At 38.7% G+C, this 26,265-nt stretch overlaps 1 protein-coding gene across 2 annotated transcripts in view; it reads right to left on the minus strand.

The window, feature by feature from the left end:
• The window catches only part of ARMC1 (armadillo repeat containing 1), a 94,904-nt gene that overhangs the window by 46,781 nt on the left and 21,858 nt on the right, over positions 1 to 26,265 (minus strand). For both annotated transcript variants that reach the window (XM_036741037.1, XM_036741036.1), the window contains one exon: positions 8,670 to 8,761. In XM_036741037.1, the coding sequence (XP_036596932.1) occupies positions 8,670 to 8,761 (92 nt within the window). The remainder of the gene's footprint in view (positions 1 to 8,669; positions 8,762 to 26,265) is intronic.

Below are 26,265 nucleotides of genomic sequence, written 5' to 3' on the forward strand. Positions count from 1 at the left end.
GTTAGTCTATTTTTTAAGGTGTTGTTTTACTCAGTATATTTTTCAGTATTTTTTTGGGTCTCCTTTAGCAGGTCATTGACTTATTTTTCATGGTTTTCTCGCATCCTTCTCATTTCTCTTCCCAATTTTTCCTCTACTTCTCTAACCTACTTTTCCAAATCCTTTTTGAGCTCTTCCATGGCCTGAGACCAGCTCATGTTTTTCTTGGAGGCTTTTGTTGTAGGTTCTTTGACTTCGTTGACTTCTTCTGGCTGTATGTTTTGGTCTTCTTTGTCACCAAAGAAAGATTCCAAAGTCTGAGACTGAATCTGAGTGCGTTTTCGCTGCCTGGCCATGTTCCCAGCCAACTTACTTGACCCTTGAGTTTTTCAGCAGGGGTATGACTACTTGTAGAGTAAAGAGTACTTTGTTCCAAGCTTGGGGGGATGCGCTGTTAATTTCAGAGCTATTACAGTGAGCTCTGCCACACCAGCACTCCTCCTTCCCCAAGAACCCCCAACACGGACTGGACTCAGATCTTCAGCAGGCTCTGCACTCCTGCTCTGATCTGCCACTTAACTCCTCCCACTACATGGGCCTGGGGCCAGAAGCAACTGCAGCTGTAGTTCTGTAGCTGCCCCACCTCCGCTGCCCCCAGGGCAGTGGCGGTGCCTGAACTGTGAACTCTATCCCCCTGTCCCCAGCAGCTTTTCCCACTAACCTTCTCTGTTGTCTCTGGTGTTTGTGGGTTGAGAAGTCTGGTAACTGCTGCACCTTACTGATTCAGGGTGCTAGGGCCCGCTCCACCGGGTTCCTGGTCTAGTTGGTCCTCGCAGCCCACGCTGGGCTCTGCTCCACTCCACTCCCCTCCCAGCTCCGTGCGCGATAGACCTCACCCAGCAACCACCCAGGCTGTCCTGGGCTGGAGCCCTGCTTCCCTCTGCTATTTTGTGGGTTCTGCAGTTCTAGAATTGATTCAGAGGCATTTTTTGTAGGTTTTTGGAGGGACTTGGCAGGGTGCTCATGCTAGTCCCTGCTTTCCAGCTACCATCTTGGCTCCGCCCCCATTTTTCAGGTTTCCTTACTGTTTACATTTAGTCAATGGGACATAAACTGTTTTTCATTGGTGTCAAATTTGCTTAATTCAAGATGTTTTGATTTGAAATGGCAACGAAAACTGTATTCCTTCAGAACAGCTATTACTTCTCAGCAAACAAAGCACAATAGTTTTGTCTCTTGTGTAAGTAAACAAGTATCTATTTTTCCAATCCAGATTAAACACTTATGTTCTTATTTGATCTTCTGTTTCTTTTTATCACCCATTTTACAGTTACCCCAAAACTTTAATATTAGAATAAAAAATCTCCACAGCAACTCTCACATACAAATAAATACCGAACTGAGTGTCTGACCTTGGAGGGAGCACCAGACACTCACGTAACTTAGAGAATGGCCACACAGTGAGAGGGGAAGAAGTTCTCAAGTTGCTGTCACTCATTACATAGCACATGTCAGCTGTACTGAAGCATGGCTGCACTCACTTTGTCCCTGTTTAACACAAATAACAACCGAAAACACAGCAAAATGATACAACTCTCATTCCTCTCAGACTAGAGACACACTGACGATGGCTGGTTGCTGTGGGTCATGTGACAAACAGGAGAGAGCACGCAGTGGCAACCCACCCCCAAGTTACATGACAGGCACAATAGTGACTAGTGGAAGATGGGTCAAGTGGGGCACAAACAAAGCACTTGTTACATCTTTACTTTCTTTTAATCTACATTTTTTGCGGGCCATTCAAAATCCTTTGGCAGCGGGTTACAAGCAGCCCACGGGCCATATGTTGTGTAGGCCTGCGTTAAAGTCATTCTTACGATGGGCTTTCCTGTATTCTTCTATGTCCTCACAGTTTTTTGTTAAATTACCTAGCTGTTCATGCTCAACATTCCTATAACAGACCAGGGAAGGGATTAAACCTACATCATATTTGGAGAAGCGGACATGAATTTTACCACTACATTCAGATATATGCAGAAAACAGGTCTTCTCAAATTATTAAACCGAAAAAAAATTTCAGTCTGACAATGAAAGTTCCCAATGTTTAAAATACCACTCAAATTGTGATATCTCTAAAATTCACATGAAATTTTTTATATACCTATAGAATATAAGGTCCTTCAGGGCAAGGGCCATTTTTCATTTTTTTCATCCTCAACACCTATCACAATGACTTACATCTAAGTAGGTCATTAATAATTTTAAAAGAAATTTTTTAAAGTTTAAATTTGAATACCTTAAAGAAATACTAATAATTTTTTGTAACCAATGACTTACTATTATTTCCCTTAAAAAGCCATAAAAACCTCTGCATCTTTATATTCATTCATTTTTACTTTCCTTGCCTTTTCACTGTCAAAATAAATTGTAATTTTAAATCACTATTAAATTGTTTCAGTCTTTCATTTCTGAGAAAAATAATTCCCACCCCTTTTTTCAACATACAACTTCCTTACCACATTTCCATGAAACTAAAAGCTTGATTCCAAACATTCTTGTCAACTAGATATCCTCAAATCTTAACAAGAAAAGTGGTGAGAAAAATCTTTGCTCTTAAAAACTCATTATAACAATTCCATTTTCAAATGCTAGATTTTCCTAAGTATATTTTCCATAATATGCCATCCTCCCAAAATCTTTTGCTAGAATTTAATGCTTTCAAAAATGTTTATTTTCCAATATAAGCAGTCAGAGCTTTTTAAAAATATTTGGCTTATTTTCTTTGATTTTCAAAAAAGCTGACAAAGGCTAATTTAAATTGAATTAGAGATTTTCTTTAGTGAAAATTTAGGAAATGTATCTAATAAACCCAATTGCTAGGCTTGAAGATTATCCATGAATGCTGCTCATCTTTGTCTCCTGCCCCAAAGTAATTATTAGACTTTTCATGTGGAAGGAGTAGAATCAAAAGCTCGAACTCAAAAGCAATCAAATGCAGAGAATACAAAAACAGTAAGCAAAAAAGTAAGATGATCATTAAAACCAGGGCCTACAGTGAAGTTTAAGACTTTTCATGGAGTCTGTCACAGAAAACCTAGCTGACAGGAAATACTTCATTCTAATATTTGTGGCTATTGTGCATACAAAAGACTAAGATACAATAGGACGGAAAGCATTTGGTCAATGGCTTTTCAACAGCCACTATGATGAATATGCTCTCGCTAGTCTACTGTTGTATCATTACAATGCCAAATACAAAGTCAAGTGAACAAAAAAGTAAATCATTTATTAATCCAAGTATAGTTCTGGAATGTGAATTTCTTTTAAAAAAAATTACATTGTTCATATATACATATATGTAAGATAGCTTATTGCTGTCAAATGAATATATGAATATTCATTTTATATATCATACATATTCATTTCATAGTATATGTTCATCATATAAATATATTAAATGAATATGCATATATTCAATTGACAGAAATAAGCCATCTATGAAATCAGGATTAACAAAAATACTTTTAACCCAAGAACACTGAGAAAAAACAATCATATTACAAATTATTAGCAGCTATCCTCAGCCATTTCTGGCAAATGGTATTTATAAAACTAAGCAATTTACACTTCCATAATAACAGCTAAGTATTTTTTGATAACAATTCTGTATGTATAAGCAGTCTAAGGACTATTATCTCTATTTTATAGAAGAGAAATTGGAAACCCAGAAAGGGTAAGTGACTTGCCCAAAATCACATAGTTGATGAATGAGAATATAAAGTCTCAAACCCAAATGGTCAGATTTGAAATTCAATTCCAACACCACACAAACAGTAACAGGCAAACAGCATAGAAATGAAGTCAGTGGGCTTAATGATACACTCTGCCTACAGCTTCCCGTCTAGTTTCAATACGTCACTTAACCCTTCTCTTTTTCAAACACAAGAGCACAAGCTTTCTCTTTCTCACTCTCTCTCTTTCATACACACACACACACACTATCTATATATATATATATATATCTATATATATCTAGATATATATATATATATATATATATATATATATATATATATGGGTAGAGAGAAGGTAGTACAGGTATACAGATAGTGCCCTGTGACTAAAGTAATAAAGTAAACTGTAATAGCAACATGACTTGCATAAGTTTATAGTCTTAGCAGTTTTTCTTTCATTAATCTATAGTCACCTCACATTCAATACTTTACAATATTACAAAAAGCACTTTAGTCATGTTATAATTCACTATCACTGGTGATCTGAGGTGAAGACACTCTAAGAGAGTGCTTTTTACCTTTGAGTTCTGGTAGCACAGCTAGACAGAGTTGGCCTTGGAAGTCAGGACATCAGTTTGAATCCTACAACAAAAATATACTATCTGAGTGACCTTAAGCAAGTCACTTTTCTTTGAGCCTCAATTTCCTCATCTATAAAATGAGAAGGTTCGACTCAATGACTTTCAAGTCTCCTTTCCAGCTCTAGGTCTATAACCCTGTGATTCTAAAAATTTTTTGACATAGTGAGGCCACAATGGAGAAGGATCAAAGGATACTAAAAATATAATAAATAAAGTTTAATTCATGCATTTGAAAGGGAAGGATGACTTCATAATATGATGGTGCAAGGTAAAGCCATCACTGAAAAGAAGATAGCAGCTCAAGAATGCCAACACCTAGTTCTTAAATAGAATGTTTTATACATAAAAATTTTATAACATTTTTTTAAAATGGAAAATAGACATTCCTGGATTAGTTTCTCAATTAATCAACAAGCATTTATCAACTGCTTAACATGCCCAAGGCACTGTGTTAAGTTCCAGGAATACAAAGAATGTCAAAGATAGTCATGTCTTCTATGAGGCTGACATTCTGAAGAGGAGACAAGTAAATAAATAGGTACATACTAGGCAGCACAGTGGATAAAGCACAGACCTGGAGTCAGGCAAACCCCTCTTCGTCAGTTCAAATCTGGCCTTAGACACTTACTAGCTGTGTGACCCTGGGCAAGTCACTTAACCCTTAGTTCCTCATCTGTAAAATGAGCTGGAGGAGGATGTGGCAAACCACTCCATCTACTGCTCTACCTCTGGCAAGAAAACCCTAAGAGTCACACATGGCTGAAAACAACTTAACACACATATAAGAAACAATGTACATGGAAGGTAACCTTGCAAGGGAAAGCTCTGGCAGCTGGGAAACCAAGAAAAGGCCTCTTGCAAAGGAAGGCATCTGAGATGAAACTAGAAGGAACCAAAGAATCTAAGAAGTAGAAGTGAGGCAGAACATTACAGGCACATGGAGACAATCATTGCAAAGGCACCAAGACAGGAGACTTAGCATCAAGTAGGTCAGTATAGCTGGATCATACATTGTGAAGAAGGGAGTAAAGTGTAAGAAGAATGGAAAAGTAGAAAGAGGGCTGGTTGTTAAGAACTTTAAATGCCAAATGAAGGACTATTTTTGATGTTGCAGATAGGAAGGGGCCATGGAGATTTGTTTAGAGGACCAAAAGAGATAACACAAGTAAAGAGCTTTGCAAAATCTTAAAGAGCTTTATAATCACGAAATCTAAGAGATGGAAGAAACCTCAGCAGCCACCTGGCCCAATTCATGCACAAGAGAAATTCCAATATAAGATAGTCACCAAGTGACCATTAATCCTCTGCTTAAAGACTCCCAAGGAAGAGGCCACTACCTCTCAAGAAAGGTCATTCCACATTTGGACAACTCCTTTGTTAGGGATTTTTTCCTGACAAGATGCAATTTCTTTGCAATTTCTACCCATTGCTCCTGGCTCAGCCCAATCCCAAGCCTAATCTTCCTATATGACAGTCTTTCAAATACCGGAAGATATCTAACCTGTCCCAACATGTCCTCCCTTCTCCAAGCTAAACATTAATAGTTCCTTCAAACTATCCTATTGATATGGAGTCACCACTCTCCTCTGAACACTCTCATCAATGTACTTCTTAAACTGCGGCACCCAGAAGTGAATGAGTGCAGTCAGAGTAGAGTGAAACTCTCACCTCCATATCCTTCTAAGCTATCCCCTCTAAATGCAGCCCAAGATCAAATTAGCAATCACCACATTATACTGCTAACCCATATCAAAGCTTGAGGTCCATTACATTTTTTCAGATCTTTTTTCTGAATTCATGTGTAACCACTCTCCCCTCATCTTATGCTAGTGAAGGTAATTATTTTTGTACCTAAGTAAAAGGCTTTTACACATTAATCCTAAGAATTTCATCACCTTAGATTTGTTCCAATGCTCAAGCCTGTCAAAATCTGTTTTAGATACTGATTCTGTCATCTACTGTCTTAGTTATCCTTCTAGCTCTGATTTATCTTGCAAATTTTATGAACATGCTATTTATGCCTTTATTCAATCCACTGATAAAAATAGTGGCTGACACAGGGCCAACCAACAGATTGGGGTACTCCATTGGAGACCTCCTGCCATGGTGACACTGAAACATTAACTACTTTGAATCTGGCCAATCAACCATTTCTGAATCCATCGGATTGTATTCTCATCTAATCCAAGTTGTTCCATGTTCTTACAGGAGTACTATGAGAAACTTTATCAAAGCTTTGCTAAAATCTAGATAAACTGAATCCCCTGCATTACTCTCATCTTCTAGTTTAGAAATCCTGTTAAAATGGGAAGTGAGATTAGCCTGCCATGACCCTTCTTCATAAATTCTGGCACTGCTTCCTTTTCTAGATGTTCAGCAACGATCTTTTTAATGATCTGTTCTAGAATTTTAACAGGAATCAAACTAAATGGCCTATAGATTGCAGATTTTGTCCTCTTCCCTTTTTTGAAAATCAGAACATTTATCCTTCTCCAATCTTGAAGAACCTCTCTTGTTTCCATGATCTTTCAAATACCGTTGACAGTGGCTCAGTAATCACAGCTGCCAGTTTATTCAAGACCTAAGAATGTAGCTCATCTGGGCTTGGTGAAATGAATTCAATGAGGGCAAGTAGGTGTTTTTCTATTGTATTTTCACTATCTTGGGTAACAACTCCCAGCTAGTCACCTATGTTCTATCAGTTACCATATAAAGGTCATTGTCCATTAAGAAATGAGGGACGGATGATCAGATAATTCAAGGTATTTCCCTGACAGCCTGATCTCATGACAAGTGGCGGTACAATGTCCTCTTAGAAAATGGGAGGTCCGCTGCACAGCAGATAGAAGAAAAAAGAGGAATAGCCCAGGGAATCTAGGAACCCAGTCAGGAAATAGAAAACAATAGCCTTGGAGGTGCTGTGGCCTGAGAGGGCCTCAGGAAGACGGAAGGTGGCACTGCTTTAGAGCAGGGAGAAGAGAGTGGCCCAAGGAGACTCCAGAAGCTGGAGTTGAGATTTGACAGTGAAAGGAAAGAAAGAGCTGGACTAGGGAGGTGTCTGGCACAATACCTTCTGGCAACCAAAGTCTTCCCCTTGCTCTAACTGGTGTGACATTTTAAAAAAGAATTGGGGTGCCCCTATTCCTCCAAGGTGAAGTCCACAACAAAAATCCTTAAATATTACTGATTTCTTTCTAGGTTTCACATGTCAAATTTTTACTGTGCTTTGGTCTTTTCATTAAGAATGCTGAAAATCCTCTAGTGATCTGGACAGGCACACCAGGTCATTCCCCTTCCTCACTGCTCCCACTTATTAGGGAATGGCAAAGTTCACTCAGGTCACAGCTTGCTTTCAGGCAAGGTCTTCCTCAGCTCAGCCTGGCCTGAAATCTCATACTGTGCTGAAGTCCAGGTGGCCATGATCAGACCAAAAATCAATCAACTGGCCCTAAATCTCCTCTATGATCTCCTCAAAAATAGATGCCTATCGATCTCCCCAAAGAAGTCCTTCTGAAACCCATAAATTCTTATTGAGGCTGTTCCATCATCATCTGGTTCACTGTAGCAAGCAATGAAGCAAATCAATAAATAAGACAGAAATTTAAATTGTAGAACAGTGGTTCCTAACTTGTGTATTCATGGAGTTGGGGAAACCACTACATATACACTACACACTGTTATTCTGATATTTCCTCAGCTCCAAGATAATTCGGTATAGTAAACAGTCCTTTTAGACTAAATAATATTTCTCATATATGTGCTATTTTTCAAATTATGTAGATGTTGTGACGAATAACATACAAATTTAAAAGATTACAGAATTTCTAACAGCTTTTTGTCACCATTTATTATATCAATCAGTGGATACCAACAGTATAATTACTACCACAAGAGAGATCTGTGAAACATTTTTGTATTTAAAAAAGATCTTAATACTCAAAAAGGTTGCAAGTCACTGCTAGAAACTATACTACATCATATTAAATACAATTTTATATAAAATCAGTTATGATTCTGTTCATTTTGTGTTAATTTAGAAACAATGTGGGGTTTTTTGTTTTTGTAATTCATTTATAGTAGAAATGAAAAAGCTGGATATCAGGCCCTTCGCCAGGAATATAATCTCACCTTTTGGGGTCAATTAAAAATTAGACTTGACTTAAATCATTTCAAATGATTATACCTGTTCTACAAATAATTAAGCATAAATGAGGACCACCCAAATACATTCAACTAAGCCTTTATGTGAACTGTATGTAAAAGTTTAGCCAGACAATCTCTCTACTTTTAGCAAAACAAAATATAGTCTACTTACTTTTGTATTACATTTTGCAAGCTCAACATCATACCCAGTTCACCTTTCATCTTTTCTCTGTTAGCCCGGCATTCTGCCAAGTAGCGTAGAGCCTAAAACAGAAACAATCAATTAATTCTCATTTCTAGATTATACAAATTAATTAATTGACTGTAAAAGGTTCTCTTCATTTTACTTAGAACCTATTAACTATTAAGCTTTAATACTGCACTCAATAAGCAGATTGGTTGAGACACTTTAATTCAACAAGCATTTATTGGCAACTATTATGTTCTAACATTTCCAGGTGAAAAGACGAAAAAAAAATTTCTTAAATCAGTTACTGTCCTCAAGAAGCTTATGGGACATGAGGGTTCAACATTTCAACAAAAGAGTAAATTCAAGAATTTGAAGAGGAAGAGAATACTGCTAAGTGTGAGCACCTGTAAGATGTGGCATGTATGCTAAGACTTGATGGTTGATAGGGATTCTATAAGGCTCAGGTAAACAGTACATTCCAGGCACAGAATGAGTTTGGGGAACAGTAAGTCTATCGAGCTGGATAGAACAATAAGGGAAATGTAAAGAAATGTAAATATATCTAGAAAGAAAGACTAGAGTCAAACTTTGACTTAAATGGTAGCCAAACTCAAAGGTACATAGAGCTTCTTTTCACTGTCACAAAATCTAATCATGGCTAGAGAGAATAGTGCCTCTACGATAAAATACAAATTCATCAGTTTAACATTTAGAACACTTTACTATATGACTACCAGAAGGGAGTATCTTATTCAGACCTTTAATTTAAGAAGATGATTTAAGTAGCTATGTATGCAGAAATTGGAGAGAGAATGAAAGCAGAGAGACCACTTTGGTTATTGTGATAGTCCAAGTGAGAGACAGTAAGTACCCAAACTAAAATGAATGGAGGAGACATAGCAAGGAATAAGGAATTGGTTGGCGGTGGGGAAGAAGAGAAGCAGAGTAAGTAGTCTTTTTTAAAAAAATTATTATCTTGGAGAATTTATTATACAGCTTTTTCCCCACTTAATAGTATATTATTTTTTCCAATTACATGTAAAGATAGTTTTCAACATTCACTATTATAAGATTTTGAGCTCCAAATTTTTTCTCCCTCTCTTCCCTCCTCCCTAAGAAGGCAAGCATATTAAACATATTTCCACATCAGTCATGTTGTGAGAAAAGAATCAGAACAAGAGCGAAAAACCATGAGAAAGAAAAAACAAAAACAAAGTGAAAATAGTATGCTTCGATCTGCATTCAGACTCCATAGCTCTTTCTCTGGATATGTATCAATAGCACTTTCCATCATGAGTCTTTTGGAATTGTCTTTGATCACTGTATTGCTGAGAAGAACTAAGTCTATCATAGTTGATCAGTGCACACAATGTTGCTGTTACTGTGTACAACGTTCTCCTGGTTCTGCTCACTTCACTCAACATCAGTTCATATAAGTCTTTCCAGGTTTTCCTGTAATATGCTTGTTCATCATTTCTTACAGAAAAATAGTATTCCATTATATTCACATACCATAACTTGCTCAGTCATTCCCCAATTGATGGGCATTCCCTTCATTTCCAATACTTTGCTACCACAATAAGAGCTGCTATAAATATCTTTGTACATGTGGGTACTTTTCCATTTTCTATGATCTCTTTGGGAAAGAGACCTAGTGGTGGTATTGTTGGGTCAAAGGGTATGCACATTTTTGTAGCCCTTTGGGCATAGTTCCAAATCGCTCTCCAGAATGGTTGGATCAGCTCACAGTTCCACCAACAATGAATTAGTGTTCCAACTTTCCCACATCTTCTCCAGCATTTATCATTTTCCTGTTTTGTCATATTAGCCCATCTGGTAGGTGTAATGTGATACCTCAGTAGGACACCTTTTCTAGCCCCTTTCTTACACCAGGAGATGGGCAGTGTGATCCTCAAAAGGCTGCACAGACACCCAGGGGGCTGCTGAATCCCACTGCTGCTTCCAGTGAGAAATGACCCTATGGCCTGGGCCGCCTGCGTGCAGGATTGTGACTACAGTTCCCAATGTATCCGCACCTACTGCTTTGTCACCTTGCCTGTCACCACAGAACTTTGAGATAGGTAAAATGGTAAAATGGTATGGTGATCAGTTTACAACAGAATAAGCAGTCTTAATGATCAAACTTCCAACCAAGATGAATACCTGACCCTACGTTTGATCACCCAGCTCCCGAATAATTACTTCAGCAAAAATCTGAAATTCACACTAGACTGAATAATGATCAAGAAATCAAGAAACTACAGTGACTTCTTTCACCCCAGAATTGAACAAAAAGTCAGCCAGAAACCCACACACAATAGAAAAGGGAGCTACCAGCAAAGCCAGTTTAGGTAACAAAGCCAGAAGCTATGGTAGAGAAAAGCCAGAAACAAGCATAGTCTGCAAAGCTCTATGTCCTAAGACATCACAAGCAAAGGGTTCCCCTGAGAAAGCCCCAGAGATTCAGCAACTCTGAGGTCCTGAAATGATACAGAAGACCCAAAGATCCAGGGTTCTGAACCTCAAACATCTACAAAAGGCTAACTCTAAGAGGGAAAGATCAGCAAAAAAAGGAGGGTGGACCAAGCACGGCCAACCACACCACCCAAAAGTGCAGCAGGGGGCAGAGCCTGGACAGCATACAAAGCCTGAATTCATGAAATAACCTGTAGAGATGAGTAAGCCAAAGAAGACTCAAAACAGTATTAAAAATTACTGGATACTTAGATCTACTCTAGATCCCCAAAAGAAGAGTAATTCTATGCAGATTGAAGCAAACTATTTGCTCTCTTGCATGCTGTCTTGGATGGGGAGGGGGGAGGAGAGGGATGGGGAGAAAGTCTGAAACTCAAAAACTTGAGGAACTGAATGTTGTCAACTAAAACTAAAAATAATTTTTTCAAAAAAATTAATTCTATAAAACTTGCAGAGAAACTCAAAAGGCAAAAGTGGATTTTTCACACAATCTACATGAGTATCTACGGGAAATGAAGCAAGACATAAAAATGAAATAAAAGCTCCACAGCAAAGAAAAGAAAGAAGAGCTTAAAAAAGAAAACAGTAAACCTAACCCAAGTAATGAATTCCCGGAAAACTAGAACGGCCCAGGCAGAAATCAATGACTACATTAGATAATAATTAAAAAATCAGAACTCAAAAGATGGAAAAAATATAAAATATCAAAAACAGGGAGCCAAGAGGAGGAGAAAACAGCAGCACAGTGAGTTGTGCCCCATTCTCAAACTGCACCAAACAGCTCTAGAAAATACACCAGACAAAATCCTAATGAGGAAATCCAAGAAAAAGTCACAATAAGTCATTTTCCCAGCCCAGTTCAGCATAGGAAGACAAAGGTTTGTGGACACTGGGGACAGGGCCTGGTGCAGCACTCCAGTGCCAAAGGACAGCCTGTGAACTGGAACAATAAAGAAGTCCTAAATACACTTCAGGACATCTCCAGACCCACACTGGAGCACCATGATGGGGAAAGGTACTAACCAGCAGCTTCGTTGGCTAATACACAGTAGTAATTAGTCATAAATCCGGAGTAGACTGATAAGTGTCCCTACTCTCAAATTACCTGTCCCAGAAATCTCAGGCTGTAGGTGATGTACCAATGAAAGAGCAAATTCAGAAGCAAGCAACAGTAATGTGACTCTTTAGACTACAGTCGTGCCTACAGCCTTGCAGAGAAATAATCAGGGCAGACATCTCAGACCTAAGGGGAGTCTGCAATTCTGTCACTAAACTAGCAGATATTACTCTGCGGGCTGATGATGTCTGAGCTCAGCACAGTCTACTGTTGCTCAGACCCAAATGTAGGAGTGGAACTTGCAGAGCTCAAACCAGGAGCAACACTCAGACTTTGTCTTAGATCAGACCACTTTGGGAACACTATAAGCTTCCAGGTTCCCAGTCTGTCTCTGAGATCCTGGAATAACACAACACCTCAATATCCCAAGAAAGCAACCAAGAGAACAAGCTCAGGCCTTCCCTCTAGAAGTGTGGCAGAGCCCAGCCCTAAAATTAAGTCCAAAGTCAGGAAGTAGGTTGGAAGTATGGGCAAACAAAAAAAGAACCCCACCATAACAAGCTATTATAGTGGCAGAGACACTCAAGACACAAATAGAGAAGAGAATGACCCCAAAACCTATACAAGCAATGCCTCAGAGAAAAGAATAGCCTGGGCGCAAATTCAACTAGAATTCTTGGAAGATATGAAGCAAGAGTTTAAAAAAATTATTTTAAATTTTTTTATAAGTGAAATGAGAGTGTTTGGGGAAAACTTTGGAAAAGAAAAGAGAGCTATGGAAGAAAAAAGTGGAAAGAGAATTAACAGTTTAGCCCCAACAACAAACTCCCTGAAAATTAGAATGGACAAAACAGAAACTAATAACTCCATGGGATAACATAAAATATTAAAACAAAGTCAAAAAGATGGAAAAAAAGAAGAAGAAAATATATTATCTCACACCAAAAATAAGTGACCTGAAAAAGAGATTTGGGAGAAAAATTTAAAAATCATTGTACTTTCTGAAAGCCATGAGCAAAAAAAGAACTTGGACACCCTATTTAAAGAAATCTTAAAAGAAAACTATCCAGATCTCTTAGAACCAGAAGGCAAAATATAAATAGAAAAAATCTACTGGTTATCTCCTGAAATAAATCCCAAAACGAAAACTCCCAGGAACATTGTAGCCAAAATCCAGAGCTTTCAGGCCAAAGGAAAAAAATACTACAAGCAGCTGAAAAGAAAGAACTCAAGTACCAAGGAACTATAATCAGGATCACACACACAATTTAGTAGTTACCACTATAAAGGAGCATAGAATTTGGAATATCATATTCTGAAATGACTTACATTCAAGAATAACTTACCCAGCAAAACTGGGTATAATGCTACAAGGAGAAAAAATGTAGTCTTAATGAAACAGAAGACTTCCAAGAATTCCCGAAAAAAAGATCAGAGCTGTAGAGAAAATTCGAAGTTCAGATACAGGAGTGAAGAAACGCAAAAAAGTAAATGTGAATGAATAAGGATAAAGGACAAAACAAAGATAAACTGCTTATATTCAAATATGAGTAGATAATACATTCCCTCTGAACACTCATCAGCAGGGGTCACAGAGGGAGTCCAATTAGATAAGATCTGGAAGTGGTTCTGTTATGTCTTGATGATCTTAAGAATGCAAAGAGAGGAGAAGAACACACTGGGGGGCAGAGGGGAGAGACCTGGATAGATGAGAAAGTTAGGGAAAATTACCTCACATAAAAAGGGTGCACAAGTACACATTTATACAAACCAGGAAGGTGTAGGGAAGTGTCTGACACTTGAATCTCACTCTCATCTGAAACAGCCAAAATAAGGAAGAATATACACAACAACACACACAGGTACAGAAACACATTTCATTCATTCAACAAGGATCTGGGAGTGAAAAAGAAGGGGGAAGAAAAATTAGAGAGAGGCCAGATTAAGGGAAAGATCAGTTCTAAGCAAAACAAACTCTAAAAATGAACAAAAATATAATTCTTCCGAGATGGCAAAGAATGGAAATCTGAGGGGATGCTCATAAATTGGATAATAGATGAATAAGTTATGATATATAAATGTGATTGAATATTATTATGCTTAATTTTTAACATTAAACATAATGACCAATTAGAGTTCCAGTGGACTAGTAAGAAAACATGACATGAGACCTACTTCCTGATAGAGAGAAGGGAGACTCTGAAGGCAGAATAAGATCACCTTTTTTTTGGACCTGGCCAATGTGGAAATTTGTTTTGATTGACTGTACATGTTTATAATGAGGTTTATTTTTCTTATGCTCTCAATTTCAGGGTTGGGGGGAGAGCAGGTTAGGGAAGGCAAATCTTGGCTGATTAAACTAAAATTTAAAAAAAAAAGAGCTAAGGAAGAAAAGAATTAGAAAGAAAACTAACAACTTGGCATAAAAGGTACAAAACCTTGCCCAAGCAATTCCTGAAAATTAGACCAAAAGGAAGAAAATTACTTGAGACAATAAAAATATTAAAATAAAATGAAAAGAGGGGAAAAAATAGAAAAACAATGTAATGTATTTTATAGAAAATAACAATTGACGTGGAAAACAGATCAAGGAGAAAAAATTTAAGAATCATTAGGCTACCTGAATGCCATGATCAAAAAAAAAAAAAAAGTTTAGACATTATATTTCAAGAAATCTTAAAAGAAAATTGCCCAGATCTCTAAGAACCAGAGGGCAAAGTGCAAAGTATCCACCTGTCATGTCCTAAAAAAACTCAAAAAACGAAAACCTCCAGAAACATTTGTATCCAAAATCCAGAGCTTCCAAGTGCAATCTGGCCCATGAGAAGCTGTTGCACTTCTGTCCTGGGCAGGATAGTGAGATTTGGTCTCTCCCCTCACATACCCCCAATAAGTCAGCCGACTTAAAAAAAAAAAAGTCACATAGGAAAATTGAGCCCTGTGTAAAATGTCAGTTTCCACTGAAGAAGGTTTAAGCTATCAATTAGATATAAAATGAAAGGCAAATTCTTTTTAAGGCCCAGGTCAAGTTTAACTTCCTCTTAAAGTGCAACCAACAAAGTCTTACTTCATAAAAGTTGTCCTTTATCCCCTTTATCCCAAGTGAGTTCCCTTTCCTCTTCAATGAGTTCAGGAAATGGCTTACAATTTTTCTCTTCTCCCCAACTTCTGCTCTCATACAAGGGGAATTCAACATAATATTGACTCCCCATCAAACACCACTAATTTCCTTAACCACTTCTGATATTGTCACATTGTCCCAGTAAGATCCTGGTCGTGCCCCTACACTTCTTTGTTTCCACCCACACTTTGTTCGCCCTAAGGTGTGATTTTAACTCTTTTGTGGGGGAAAATCTTGAGAGCTTGGAATTTTCTGATTTACTCCGCTGTCTTCTCAGAATCTTCTCTCTCAAAATCTACTTATCCTACCATAATCTACTGGCTTTCCACCTCTCCCCTCTGTCTTACCTGACCTGACTAGACTCTTTGTCTTCACCATGATCTCCAATCCCTTGACCTCTCAACTCCCTCAGACAGCCATCTCCCGTGTACTACCAACTCTCCTCTTTCTGAGGAGACCCCTTGGCCCCTTGATGAGCCAAATCAACTCTGCAATTGAGTATCTAGCCCTCCTATCATTTCACCAATGCGCTGACAAGCCTGAGCCTTGGATAACTTCCAGTAGATAAAATCATAAAACCATTCTCATTAGGTTGACTACAAACTTATGTTATATAACCTCAACTAGGCCCCCACTGCTGCTAGGCAATCCTACTATATACCTCCTTTATTAACTCACTATCCCACTGATCACCGCTCACTTCCAAACTTCCAAACCTTGTCATCCCTCCTCAAACTTCCCATGGCTCCTCTTATCCCACCCATCTCTAACCCCCAGCCCCCTCTAAGCTAAGAGTCTTATTTCATATTTTACATAAAAAAAATTGAAACCATGCACCATGAGCTTTGACCTCCCCTCTTCTTCATCTGTTATCAATCAAATACATTCCACCACTATCATCTCCTTCAATCCTACCTCAAGGATGAGGTGGCCTTACTCATTACCAAGGTTTACTACCTAGTGAGGTGATCCCATTGCATCCTGTCTCCTCCAACAATTTCCCTCTCTTTCATCCCTGTTCTATCATATATTTTCAATCTCTCCCTGTCTTTTGGATATTTCCTTACTACATGCAAACATGCCAATGTCTCCCTTATCATAAAAAAAACCCCAAACATCACTTGATCCCAGTATACCTGATAACTATTGTCCTATATTTCTTCTGTCCTTTGTGGCTAAATTCCTGGAAAAGTCCTCCATTTCTCTCCTCTCACTCTCTTCTTCACCTCTTATAATCTTGCTCCTGAACTCATCATTCCACCAGAACTGCTCTCTCCAAAGTTTTCAATGATCTCTTAATTGCCAAATCCAATGGCCTTTTCTCAATCCTCATTCTCCTCAACCTTTGTGGAGCTTTTGACACTATTGAGAACCCTCTCCTTTGCTGCATCCTTATCCAGGTCATACATAATTGTAGGTATCCCAGCTTTCTGTTCTGGAGCCTCTTCTCTTTTGCCTCTCCACTACTTAAGCTGGTGATCCCATCAGCTCCTATTATCATCTTTATGTTGATGATGATTTTGAAATCTTCCTATTCTGTCCTGTAACCTCTCTGCTGAACTTCATTCTTGAATCTGCAACTGCCTTTCAAACCTGGCAAAATAGATATCCATCAAGTATCTTAAATTCAACATGTTTAAAACTAAGCTCATAATTTTGCCCCCTAAAACCTATCCACCCCTTTTACCTTCCATATTACTGTAAAGGACACCATCCTCCCAGTCCCTTAAGCTCACAACCTAGAAATCATCCTCAACTCCCTAATCTCTTACCTTTCATAATCTAATCTATTGCCAAGGCCTGTCAATTTCACCTTTTGCAACATCTCTCTAATATGCTTCTTTCTCTCTTCTGACACTGCCCTCAGGACCTCATAATCTCACACCTGGACTATTTCAATAGCCTGCTGGTGATTCTGACCTTCACATCTACCCCTCCCCCACTCTAATCCATTCTCCACTTAAGCCAAAATGATTTTCCTAAAGCAGGCCCCCTAGTCAATAAACTCCAGGGACTCCCTATGACCTCCAGCATCAAATATAAAATCCTGTTTGGTGTTCAAAGTCCTTCATATCTGTAACAACAATGTTGCTTGCAGCTGCTGTGGAGATGTAAAGCCAATAACAAGCACATAGGAGGGCTGCTAGCACAGGTTCTTTGATCTGCTTTTCTAAGGAAAGCAACTTTCAGGAGTTTACAATCTCACTTTAATTAAACATACATATATCACTCACTTAGTTCAGGGGAAAAGGCTAGCACCCTGAACTTCAGAGAAACAACAAACAAAGATTACAAGCAGAAATTATATAAACAGAGCAAATAACACAAATCAGCAGACAGGGCTTCTAATTGTCTGTCCATAGCAATACATACGTAGTCACCAGAGAGAGAGAGAAGCATTAACATCTGGGTTTTCAAAGCCGGAGGGCTCCTTAATAGCTACCCAAAGTCTCATCTAGCCAAATCACACAAACACTCCTCCAATGAGTGAGCTGAGCCCCAAAGCAAAATGCTAACCTCTGTGTGTGTGTGTATGTATGTATATATACGTGTGTGTGTGTGTGTGTCACACACACACACACACACACACACACACACCCCTTCAGGATCAGAAGGCATCACAACCATGTGACTCAAACTCATGTGACTTAGGCTTTCTTGTGACTTAAGCAGGTCATCAAAGACTTTTGATTCAATCAAAGACTTTTGATTCAAACAAAGGCAAGACTCAATCAAAGGCACTTGATTGCCTTAGTGCTGAGAAGCACTCCAAAAGAAAAAACAGCAAAAAGTACCACTTTGCTTACCATTACAATCTCCTAAAGCACTTCCCCAATACTACCTTTCAAATCTTCTTACACCTTACTCCCCACCACATATTCTTCAATTCAGTGACGCTGGCCTGCCTGTCATTCAACAAAAAAGTCACTCTATCCCTCAGCTCTATGTATTTTCTTTGGCTATCCATCATACCTGGAATGCTCTCCTTCCTCATCTCTACCTACTGGCTTCTCTGAAGCCACAGCTAAAATTCCATCTGCTACAGGAAGCCTCTCCCAACCCCTCTTCATTCTAGTGCCTTCTTCTTCTTAACTTCCTATTTATCCCATATATAATTTGTATATATTTGTTGGTTTGTTGTCTCTTCACTTCAACTGTAAGCTCCTTGAGGGTAGGGGCTGTCTTTTGCCTCTTTTTGTATCCCCAACACTCAGTGTCTGGCACATAGAAGGCACGTAAAAAATGTTTACTGACTGACAGACTATTCCCCAACTGAAAATAATTCATTCTCATTCTCTCTCTCTCTCTCTCTCTCTCTCTCTCTCTTTCTCCTTCCCTCCCTCTCCCCCTCTCCCGCTCTCCCCCACAGCAATTTGTTTACAACTCTCTCTCGTTTTTAGGGTAATCTTCCGGTGTCAGTCTTATCTCTCCAATTAGACTTAAGTAAGTTCCTTGAGATGAAGGGACCAAATTTTTGTTGTGTCAACAGTGAGTATCCAGCAACTGCTATGTTTTGCTATTGGTGGTTTTTTTTTTATTTAGAACCTGTGATTTCCCTGAATAATATCAAGCATGAAAACTCCCTCCATTGAGGCCAATAAACAACTCAATTTTAACTTATCCTCTTACAAAGAGTTGCCTGGGACAAAGAAACATTAAGTGATTTGTCCAGTCACACAACTGGTATGTGTTAGAAATAAAATGTGAACTCAGGTCTTCCTGACTCCAAGGCTGGCCTTCTAACCACTTTACCATATATAACTCTTAAAAGAGTAAACACTTTTTTTTAACAGCATTTCTTAAAAGTCTTACTCCCCTAAGCTGGCAGCCCAGTTCTCAATCCTAACCAAAATTAAACTAAATTCAAATGGAAAATATACTTTCATCTCAGGAATAGTTATCAGAGTATAATAATTTATGCAAAATGAATAAAAAGTGTTGTCTAATTGTTTCAATTGTGTCCAATTCTTCAGTCATGTTCAAACTCTATTTGGGGTTTTCTTGGCAAAGATAATGAAGTAGTTTGCCATTTCCTACAGCTCATTTTACAGAGGAAGAAACTGAGGTAAACAGGGTTAAGTGAACTTCCACAGGATCACACAGCTAGTCTTCCTGACTCCAAATAAACAAAATAATCAACCAGTAATCATTTATTAAGCACTTTCTACGTGCCAAAAACTATGCTAAGCACAAGAAGCTCAAAATTCTAAAGGGAGGAAAAAAAAAATACAAACCATCCACATACAGGATACGTAGGAAGTAAATGAGACATAAAGCAACAGAATTAAGAGGGGTTGGGAAAGACTTCACTTAAGAGATGGGATTTTAACTAGGACTTGAAGCAAGTGAGGGGAGCCAGTAGGAAAAGATAAGGAAGAAGAGCATTCTATACATTTGAGACAGCCAGAGAAAATGCAGTGGGCAGGGATGCAGTGTCTTGTTTTGTCAAACAGCCAGGAGACCAGTGTCACTGGATAGAAAAATATGTGGTGGAGAAAAAATGTGAGAAGATTGGAAAGGCAGGAGGAGCCTCTGAAGACCTCTGAACACCAGAGAGAATATTTTGTATTTGATGCTAGAGACAATAAGGAGACAGGGGAGTTTGCTGAATAAGGAGAATAACATGGTAGGGTATGTACTTTAGGAAAATCACTATGGTATTTGAATGGAGGATGTGATGGAGTAGGAGGAGACTTGCGGCAGTAAGACCCATCAACAAGCTGTTGCAATAGTCTAGGCATGGTAGGTGGTAAGGGTCTGCATTAGAGTGGTAGCAATGGCAAAGGAGTAAAGGGGACATATTTGAGATGTTGCAAAAGAGAAATCCATAGGCCTTGGCAAGAGACTGACTATGGCAGGGTAAGAGACAGTAAGAAGTCAAGGATGACTCCTAGGGACTGGGAGGATTTTTGCCCTCTATCATAATAGGCAAGGTGGCAGGGAGGGTAGAGACAGGGTTAAGAGGGAAAGATGAGTTCCATTTTGGACATATTGAATTTAGGATGTATAATGAACATCCAATTCAAGGTGGCTGAAGGGCAAACTGGAAATGCAAGATTTGAGGTCAACAGAGAGACTGGGGCAGGATAAGTAGATCAGTTGTGTTATCTAAGGTTTACCAACGAAAAGGCTGAAAAGTGAAAATTCTGATCTATTCTCAAGAAAAATTAAAAACCTCACTAATTTTACAGCCTAGAAGCTCTATAGCTGAGTGTGCCCTAGGATGGAAAATTCATTTTAATTAACAAACACTTCTTGTGCACTTGCTCTATTTAAAGAATTGTACCAGCTGCTGGGGCTGAGAGTGGAAGAGGTGGTACAATTAATACACAGTCTCTTTCCTTTTAGAATGAGAAAAAAATTACAAGTAAAATGACTTAAGAACAGTTATAAAACAACCTATCAACAAGTACACAGTAATATAAATTAAATAAATAAATTGAACATTGTAAATAAGGGCTAAGATAAAACATGTGCCATAAAGAAAAAGTTAAATCTAATTTTACTATACCTAATGATAAGTTCTCTCAAAGTTATCATTATTCCTTCATAAGGTTTAAGTAGAAATTTTACAGTTTTATAACAAAAATGTTCTTAATTGTTCTATTTTGCTCCATCTTTTATCTTTCCTGACCTCTCTGCATCATTTAACACTACTGACTACCTGCTGCTCTTCCTAAACACTCTCTCCTCCTTGGTTTTCCATGACCCTATTCTCTTCTGGTTCTCTGACAATCTAAGCAATCCTTTTTAGTCTCGGCCGTTCAAACATTGTCCTTGGCCTACTCACTGTATATGGGTGTATGTGAAGACTCTATCCTGGGGTGAAGCCAACATGGTGGAGAAAAGGCAAAGACTTGCCTGAGTTCCACCCAAAACCCTTCAGAACACCTTTAAATAATGCCCTAAAAAACTTCTGGAGCAGCAGAACCCACAAAAAGACAGGATGAAATAACTTTCCAGCCAAAGACAACTTAGAAAATCAGCACGAGCCAGAAAGAAACAATTCAAGTATGGTGGAGCCACAGTAAGGTTAACACAAGATTTAGCAGCTTCTACATTAAAGAATCAGAGGGCTTGGAATATGACATTCTAGAGGGCAAAGGTTCTAGGATTACAACCAAGAATCACCTACCCAACAAAACTGAGAATAATCCTTTGGAGGAAAATGGATATTCAATGAAAAAGAGAACTTTCAAGCATTCTTTTTTTTTAATTTAATATTTTAATTTTCAACATTGATTTCCACAAGATTTTGAGTTACAAATTTTCTCCCCATTTCTATCCTCCCCTCTACTCTAAGATGGCATAAATTCTGATTGCCCCTTTCCCCAGTCTGCCTTCCCTTCTATCACCCCACTCCACCCCCTCCTATCCCCTTTCCCCTTACTTTCTTGTAGGACAAGATGGATTTCTATACCCCACTGCCTGTATATCTTATTTCTCAGTTGCATGCAAAAACAACTTTTTTAAAAACATTTGTTTTTAGAACTCTGAGTTCTATATTCTCTCCCTTCCCTCCTCACCCACCCTCCTTGAGAAGGCAAGCAATTCAACATAGGCCACACATGTATTGTTATACAAAACACTTCCACAATAGTCATGTTGTGAAGGACTAACTATAGTTCCCTCCATTCTATCTTGTCTCCCTTTATTCAGTTTTCTCCCTTGATCCTGTCCCTTGTCAAAAGTATTTGTTTTTGACTACCTCCTCCCCTAATCTGCCCTCTTTTCTATCATCCCCCTCCCCTTATCCCCTTTCTCCCTACTTTCCTGTAGGGTAAGATACCCAATTGAGTGTGTATGTTATTCTCTCCTTAAGCCAAATCTGATGAGAGCAAGATTCACTCATTCCCTCTGACCTGCCCCCTCTTCCCTTTCATTGTAACTGCTTTTTCTTGCCACATTTGTGTGAGATAATTTACCCCATTCTAACTCTGCCTTTCTCCTACTCCCAATATATTCCTCTCTCACCCCTTAATTTTCTTTTTAGATATCATCCCTTCATATTCAACTCACCCTATGCCCTCTGTCCACACATATGTATATTCCCTTCAACTACCCTAATACTGAGAAAGGTCTCATGAATTACAAATATCTTTTTTCCATGTGGGAATGTAAACAAAATGGTTCAACTTTATTAAGTCTCTTATGATTTCTTTCCTGTTTACCTTTTCATGCTTCTCTTGATTCATATATTTGAAAGACAAATTTTCTATTCAGCTCTGGTCTTTTCATCAAGAATGCTTGAAAGTCCTCTATTTTATTAAGAAGTCCATATTTTGCCTTGGAGCATGATACTCAGTTTTGCTGGGTAGGTGATTCTTGGTTTTAATCCTAGCTCCTTTGACCCCCGGAATATCATATTCCAAGCCCTTCAATCCCTTAATGTAGAAGCTGCTAGATCTGGGGTTATCCAGATTATGTTCCCACAATACTCAAATTGTTTCTTTCTGGCTGCTTGCAATATTTTCTCCTTGACTTGGGAACTCTTGAATTTGGCTACAATATCCCTGGGAATCCTTTTCAAGAGGCGATCAGTGGATTCTTTCAATTTCTATTTTACCCTCTGGTTCTAGAATTTCAGGGCAGTTTTCCTTGATAATTTCTTGAAAATGATGTCTAAGCTTTTTTTTTTTTTTTGATCACAGCTTTCATGTAGTCCAATCATTTTTAAATTCTCTCTCCTGGATCTATTCTCCAGGTCAGTGATTTTTCCAATGAGAAATTTCACATAGTCTTCCATTTTTTTCATTCCTTTGGTTCTGTTTTATAATATCTTGAATTCTCATGAAGTCACTAGCTTCCACTTGCTCCAAACTAATTTTTAAGGTAGTATTTTCTTCAGTGGTCTTTTGGAACTCCTTTTCCATTTGGCTAATTCTGCCTTTCAAGGCATTCTTCTCCTCATTGGCATTTTTAGAGCTCTTTTGCCATTTCAGCTAGTCTATTTTTTTTTCCTTCTCTTTTTTAAATTTATTTATTCAACATATTTAGTTTTCAGCATTGATTTTCACAATAGTTTGAATTATAAATTTTCTCCCCATTTCTACCCTCCCCCCCACTCCAAGATGGTGTATATTCTGGTTGCCCTGTTCCCCAGTCAGCTCTCCCCTCTATCACCCCCCTCCCCTCTCATCCCCTTTTCCCTTCCTTTCTTGTAGGGCAAGATAAATTTCTACACCCCATTGCCTGTATATCTTATTTTCTAGTTGCATGCAAAAAATTTTTTTTTGAACATCTGTTTTTAAAACTTTGAGTTCCAAATTCTCTCCCCTCTTCCCTTCTCACCCACCCTCCCTAAGAAGTCAAGCAATTCAACATAGGCCACATGTGTATCATTATGTATAACCCTTCCACAATACTCATGTTGTGAAAGACTAACTATATTTTGCTCCTTCCCAACCCATCCCGCTTTACTGAATTTTCTCCCTTGACCCTGTCCCCTTTCCAAAGTGTTTGTTTTGATTACCTCCACCCCCATCTGCCCTCCCCTCCATCATCCCCCCACCCTTTTTTTTTTTTATCTTTCTCCCTCTTCTTTCCTGTGGGGTAAGATACCCAATTGAGTATGTATGGTATTCCCTCCTCAGGCCAAATCTGATGAGAGCAAGGTTCACTCATCCCCCCCTCACCTGCCCTCTCCCCTCCTCCCACAGAACTGCTTCCTCTTGCCACCTTTATGCAAGATAATCCACCCCATTCTATCTCTCCCTATCTCCTTCTCTCAGTATGTTGCTCTCTCATCCCTTAATTTGATTTTATTTCTTTTAGATATCTTCCTTTCATCTTCAACTCACCCTGTGTCTGCTCTCTCTCTCATATATATATATATATATACACACACACACACACACATAGATATATACATACATACACATTCACTTATATATATATATACACATAAACATATATATATACACGCATATTCCCTTCAGCTACCCTAATACTGAGGTCTCATGAATCATACATGTCATCTTTCTATGTAAGAATGTAAACAAAACAGTTCAACTTTAGTAAGTCCCTTGCAATTTCTGTTTCTTGATTACCTTTTCATGCTTCTCTTGATTCTTGTGTTTGAAAGACAAATTTTCTATTCAACTCTGGTCTTTTCACTGAGAAAGCTTGAAAGTCCTCTATTTTATTGAAAATCCATATTTTGCCTTGGAGCATGATACTCAGTTTTGCTGAGTAGGTGATTCTAGGTTTTAATCCTAGCTCCACTGACCTCCAGAATATCATATTCCAAGCCCTTTGATCTCTTAATGTAGAAACTGCCAGATCTTGGGTTATTCTGATTGGGTTTCCACAATACTCAATATGTTTCTTTCTGGCTGCTTGCAGTATTTTCTCCTTGATCTGGGAGCTCTGGAATTTGGTGACAATATTCCTGGGAGATTTCTTTTTGGGATCTATTTGAGGAGGCGATCGATGGATTCTTTCAATTTCTATTTTGCCCTGTGCCTCTAGCATATCAGGGCAGTTCTCCTTGATAATTTCTTGAAAGATGATACCTAGGCTCTTTTTTTGATCATGGCTTTCAGGTAGTCCAATAATTTTTAAATTATCTCTCCTGGATCTATTTTCCATGTCAGTGGTTTTTCCAATGAGATATTTCACATTGTCTTCCATTTTTTCATTCCTTTGGTTCTGTTTTATAATATCTTGATTTCTCATAAAGTCACTAGCTTCCACTTGCTCCAATCTAATTTTTAAAGTAGTATTTTCTTCAGTGGTCTTTTGGACCTCCTTTTCCATTTGGCTAATTCTGCCTTTCAAGGCATTCTTCTCCTCATTGGCTTTTTGGAGCTCTTTTGCCATTTGAGTTAATCTATTTTTTAAGGTATTGTTTTCTTCAATATTTTTTGGGTCTCCTTTAGCAAGTCTTTGATTTGTTTTTCATGATTTTCTTGTATCATTCTCATTTCTCTCCCCAATTTTCCCTCTACTTCTCTTACTTGCTTTTCTAAATCCTTTTTGAGCTCTTCCATGGCTTGAGACCAATTCATATTTTTCTTGGAGGCTTTTGATGTAGGCTCTTTGTCTTTGTTGACTTTTTCTAGCTGTATGTTTTCATGTATGTCACCAAAGAAAGATTCTATAGTCTGAGTCCTTTTATGCTGCTTGCTTATATTCCCAGCCAATTACTTGACTTTTGACTTTTTCGTTAGGGTATGACTCCTTTCAGAGTGGAGAGTACTTTGTCCTAAGCTTCAGGGGTTTTGTGCTGCTGTTTTCAGAGCTACTTCTCTTTTGAGGTGGTATGATGCTCCTCTCCTGGCCTGTGCTCTCATCTGTGAGTTCAGGCACTCCTTTTTGCCATGTAGCCACCAGGAGGACTCCATCTCTCCACGTCCACCACAAAGCTCTGCCACACCAGTGCTCCTCCTCCTCCAAGAACCTCCAACCAGGACCGAGACCCAGATGCAAGCAGGGCAAAGCAAGAGAACCTCGCCTCAGCACCATCAAGGAGATCCTTGCATTCCCACTCTGATCTGCTGCTTGATTCTTCCCACCATGTGGGCCTGGAGCTCTGGAAGCAGACGCCACTGCCACCACTGCTGCTGCTATCTCCGACACCCTGGGGCTGTGGCCAGACAGCGTACTTCCCTCATGCAGATCCAGCAGTTTTCCGACTGACCTGCTCCTTTGTCTTTGGTCTTTGTGGGTTGAGAAGTCTGGTAACTGCCACAGTTCAGTGATTCAGGGCCCTGAGGCCTGCTCCGCCCAGTTTACTCTGTGCCTGGTCTATCCTAGCAGTGCCCATGTTGGTCTGCACTCCACTCCCAGCAAGGTGTGATAGATCCTTCCCAGTGACCATCCAGGGTGTCCTGGGCTGGAAACTTGTTTCCCTCTGTTATTTCATGGGTTCTGTAGCTCTCGATGCTTAGAGTCCTTTTTTACAGGTGTTTGGAGGGATGTAG

The sequence above is a fragment of the Trichosurus vulpecula genome, chromosome 1, assembly GCF_011100635.1.
Source record: "Trichosurus vulpecula isolate mTriVul1 chromosome 1, mTriVul1.pri, whole genome shotgun sequence".
In the NCBI taxonomy this organism is placed as follows: Eukaryota; Metazoa; Chordata; class Mammalia; order Diprotodontia; family Phalangeridae; genus Trichosurus; species Trichosurus vulpecula.